Source organism: Penaeus japonicus, unplaced genomic scaffold (genome assembly GCF_977035675.1).
Source record: "Penaeus japonicus unplaced genomic scaffold, GWHDUDI00000001_assembly GWHDUDI00000022, whole genome shotgun sequence".
Classification (NCBI taxonomy): domain Eukaryota; kingdom Metazoa; phylum Arthropoda; class Malacostraca; order Decapoda; family Penaeidae; genus Penaeus; species Penaeus japonicus.
The window spans coordinates 39,928,466-39,933,465 of record NW_028234424.1 but is presented as its reverse complement, the minus strand read 5'-3'; the positions used below and the strand labels follow the sequence as shown (position 1 = coordinate 39,933,465).

Here is a 5,000-nt window from a genome sequence, read left to right as displayed (position 1 = left end):
AAGTGAAAACATATATCCATATTTCACAATTACACTTTTAACTTATTCTCTGACTGGAAAGTAGCACATGGGAGAAAAAAAAAAACATAAAAATATACAGAAAACCTAAGAGACATCACTACAAAACTATTTCTAAAAATATTTCCATTTATATACATGTACATTAATTTCTGTTATGGGTGAGATCACTAAATACACAACTATGTTAAGTACTCCTATCTACAAAAAATCTGAGAAGAATAAACAAACTTTTTTCATTTGATGAAAATATATGCCAGTACATTATTATTTTGTGAAGGGTATGTGACATTGAATAAGGCATTTTCAAAGTATAAGAAGTGTGAAGAACAGTAAAAATACATTAACTGCGCACTTGAAATAAGAGGACGAACAAATAAATTTAGACTCAATGGTTATAAACTTAATCATGGCATATATTCACACTTAACAGTAATATCCTTTCATTCTCTCAAGTATATGATGTGCAACGGTATTTACGATCATAAACTTGGTCCTTTAACAGTCTGCTACACAGAACTTACATTATGGTAAGTTTATGGAGATTGACCAAAAAATATATATTACATATCCAAAAAATAAAAATGAAGTGAATTAAAATAACAGTGCAGGTTATGAGCATCTCTATAATGATGTAAAATGTCCTGTCCTAGCATATCTTTGCAGGAAGTTTGCCACTAACACCACGATTATAAATAATCCTTCTTGATGCGCCATAGATTTTCGTATCAGTTCCCTTCAAACTATACAATTACAACCTTTATATCACAACTAAAATGGCACAGCTGATAAAGTCACATTTTCCAAGGACTTTAATTTTATCTCATAGAAAATATAAAAGCATAAAAATGCATTACAGTTCCTGGCTTCAGACAGAATATCTATCTGCAGGGAGTATCTATACCACTTGATGTTAATCAAAGTTAAAACACATAATATCATAACTCCATAGGCAGAACCAAAACACCTATGATAACCAATTTCTATCATTAAAGTAGACAATTCTTATTGCGAAAATTTCAGGAATTTTTCATTGACTCACTGCTTTAATTAACCCACTAGAATAGAAAAAAATATATAAATTACACAGTAAGGTCACAGAGAAAAAATAATTAAACTAACAAACAGAATGAATGAAGAATAAAATGCATTTTAGATTCCATTTTTCACTAATATATATACAAAATAATTTTAAAAATCGTTACATTTCTCTAGTGACGTCAAAGTTCATCACCAACATTCTGAAGAAGAAAACCCTCATCTATGCCCACAGAACTGTAACCTTTCTGAAAGCAGTTTCCTTTGCCATCATACCTATACTTACTTGTATCACAACCACTGTCCCTGATGCCCTACTGCAAATTAATAGTCTTACCTCTTTTCATATAAATTATGATAAAATGAAACTTTGGTGTAGATTTAACTTATACCCATCAATAGGTATGAGATTCTCTGAGTAATCAGTGAAGTAAAGCCATTCATTTTATCTCTTGTCCTTAAATATTAAGAACCTTTTATTCTTTATTTACCTCCTAGAACGACCCTGGATTTGCTAAATGTTTAATGGAAGATTATCCCGTTTTATTTTCATCTTTGTGAATACAAAATAGAGTAGTCCAGTAACAAATATTCTGGAAGATATTAGGCAACAGATTATTTGAGCTTCTTTCTCAACAGATTAATGTATTCTCTAAGTGCAAATGAAAAACACTGGCACGCGCATCCACTCACACATGCAGACATGCACATACCCACAGAGAATGACATGCTTCCACACCCATTCCCACACTCACATGGTTGCATGCAAGCACACACATGTACACATCCACACAAAATGTGAAATTTTCAGCAAACATTTTGAAACTAGTTAGTTAATCCAAAAATATATATATTGAAATGACCACGTTGAATATTGCGCTGAATTTGTTTTCAACAATTTTGCTCCTTACAGTAAAATATAATACCTTGTTTTACTTGAGTGACACTGCCTCCTGTATTTGAAGCTATGTAAACTAACGCCTAGTAATCACCTCAGTTCTATGCACATATAATCGCTCTACAATTCGTGCCTACATATGTGAAGTATATACCTTCGGAGGCTGTAATCTACTTCATTAATTTCAACAAGGTTGAGATGTACCCCAATCGTGGTTTTGCATAGTATACATCAACTGCTTACCAAAGTCCATGTGCAAAGTAGATTGTCTAGGTAATTAACTAATCTAACTTTACTCATTTTTGCCATTACTTAAACACAGAGAATTAAGTAAAGTGATTCTACAGCTGTCACGACTGACTAAAAGGCCTATCACATATTCCTTTCATAACATTTTGATTGTGATACACAATACAGAAGTAAACTGTTGTACTTACTATGATTTTTTTTTTAAATAGTAAACTTAAAATTTTGCATTGTATAGATTAAGATCTTTAAATCTAAAAACATCACTCGATAGGAACGCTCCATTCATGGGGGACGTGGCCATACTGAATCTCTTTAATGGTTTTGAAGTATCGCTGTGCAAGAGACTCTTCAGGTTCCAAAGTTGGCATTTTTATTACTTTTCCCTGGTAGTGAATCTCCCCCACCGGTGTTACGACGGCTGCAGTACCAGCACCAAATATTTCGATAAGCTGCAAAAAAAAAAAAAATTAGAATCAAAATAAGTATATAAGTTCATGCTAACTCAAGACTGTGAATAGGATCATACCATAAAAACAATGTTAAATTTCTGTTTGTTTGTGTATGTAGCCTATGTCATTTTTTTCATTTGGTTTTATATACATCAAAGTTCAAAAAAAGGAACATTTGCCATTCAAAACAAGTCATCCTAGTGGTATCATCAAAACATTTCAGTTTAAATTTTCAAGAAAACTGTCAATAACATACATGTGGAGCATATAAAACTGTATAATGATATAAATTCAGTTTCTCATTAAAACACCACAAATTATACACTCCATTTGTTTTTTAAATAAAAAGACATTCATCATATACATACCCTTCCATCACTTTCTGCCTGGATTACCTCAGCCATGGTAATGTCACGCTCACTCACGGTGAATTCTCCCCATTGTCTTCCTAATGTTAATAGTGTATCCCTAGTAACTCCAGGAAGGATTAACCCATGTAGAGGTGGAGTTACGAGCTCTTTTTCTGTAGAGGAGACAGATTACCGCAATTTAACACTTGTTTTATCGTTATTCAGATGCACATGTGATGATCTATAATTTGCAAAGTTTAGGTAAAGTATATTTATATGTCATATTAACTTCAATATATTGACTAACCTCCATTTCCCTTGTCAAGGAAGACCATAATATTCATTGCTCCAACTTCTGTGATTTTATGGTCTGGCCCAAAGAGCCACAATACTTGCTGAAGACCACGTGCCTCTGCAATTTTCTGCAATACAAACAATAACTAACGATAATCAAAGAATTTTCAAATTAAAAAGGAAATACTGTTTCATACATTAATACCTGCATTCTTCAGGAAATACAGAAGAACTGTAAAACATGATACACACTTGTACTACAACCAAGGTTAAAAATAGTCTTGCGACCTGCTAACCTGGATAGCTAAAGTGGGGCCGTAATTAGATCCCATCTTCATCATTCCACAGCCGCCTGGCCAAGCACGTACAAACTCAGGGTCAGCCAACAGAGACACCGGCTTGAAACCACTGGAGAAATATGGTCCAACAGGTGACAGAATAACAAAGAGCAGGGCATTGGTGGGACGCTGCACACCTAGTGTTGGCTGGTTAAAGAGCAGAATTGCATGTTATTTTTATGCATAAATTTTAATTACATTTTTTTTTTTTATACTGCTCTATGTTATGCTAAATACAAATCATTCTTACAAGAGAAAAAAATATTAAATATTATCTTTATCTATGACTCAATCTGCAAGATAGAAATCCCTATCAAATATACAATATGCAACAGCTGCTTCTAAACTATACAGCAGAATAAGTCACAATAATATTTCTTTATGTCTTATCACTGTCTACAATTCACTAACAGTAATGAAAATTATAGATATAAATTCATAATAGGATGAATCAACAGATACTTAAATTTTAGTTTATATATATCTACCGTAAATATTCATCTTACCTCAGTACCTATCATGGTAGGCCTTATATACAAGCTTGAGGATTCTGCATGGGGCACCCATTCTTGATCAATGCTGATGAGCTTTTTGAGCAACTCAATCAATTCATTTCCATCAAAATTTGGGAGAGCAGATCTAGCGGCCGTGCGATTCATGCGTTCCATATTTTTGTCGGGACGGAAGAGTCGGATTTCATCATCTCGACCTCGAAATGCCTTCATCCCCTCGAACAACTGAAAGAGGAAAAGATGGGTGTGAATTAGTTGTAATACATCGAGAAAACAAAAATGGTTATCAGCAAGTGATAATATTAGTCTTCTCTACATTTACACATATCTTTGGTGATCCAAGGGTATGATGAAATATGAAAATATACAAAAAAAAAAGGAAAATACTAAGAGGTTCAAATAACCCTTGTAAATTACAAATCTCAAATGGACTCTATCAAACAGGTACATCCATTAGAACAGATTACAGAAGTACCCAGCTTTAGTGGTTAAAAAAAAAAGGTGAATTTAGGAATCTGCTCAATATGAATTTAGATCTTAAGGGATTTGTAATAATAGCGTAAGTTAGTCTGAATGATTATCTTCCACAAGTTACTGTTACCTTCAGAGAGCATGTAAGGCCATGTGCTCGTGTGTTGGCAACTAATGAGAGATCTGTATGTCCACTCAAAGACCTGGAAATGGAACTATTATTACCTGCACAACCAGTATTACTTAAAAGATATTCTGTATTTAATGGAAGTCCTTTATCTTTTGTATAAAAAAGTCCTTGGCTAATCTGATAAGCTTTGCGTTCTGAACGATTTAATCTTTCATCAAAAACATAACTGTGCTATCTCAACTAAAACATATAA

At 33.2% G+C, this 5,000-nt stretch overlaps 1 protein-coding gene across 3 annotated transcripts in view; it reads right to left on the bottom strand.

Moving 5' to 3' along the window:
• Positions 1-5,000, bottom strand: part of Bcat (Branched chain amino acid transaminase) — a 26,291-nt gene that overhangs the window by 477 nt on the left and 20,814 nt on the right. For 2 of the 3 annotated variants that reach the window (XM_086549894.1, XM_086549892.1), the window contains 5 exons: positions 4,141-4,371; positions 3,593-3,781; positions 3,310-3,424; positions 3,021-3,175; positions 1-2,652 (listed from right to left, as the gene is read on the bottom strand). The exon at positions 1-2,652 is cut by the window's left edge. In XM_086549894.1, the coding sequence (XP_086406020.1) occupies positions 2,464-2,652; positions 3,021-3,175; positions 3,310-3,424; positions 3,593-3,781; positions 4,141-4,371 (879 nt within the window). In that variant the 3' untranslated portion in view covers positions 1-2,463. Of the gene's footprint in view, positions 2,653-3,020; positions 3,176-3,309; positions 3,425-3,592; positions 3,782-4,140; positions 4,372-4,747; positions 4,821-5,000 lie in introns of all 3 variants that reach the window. The other variant, XM_086549893.1, reaches the window with a different exon arrangement.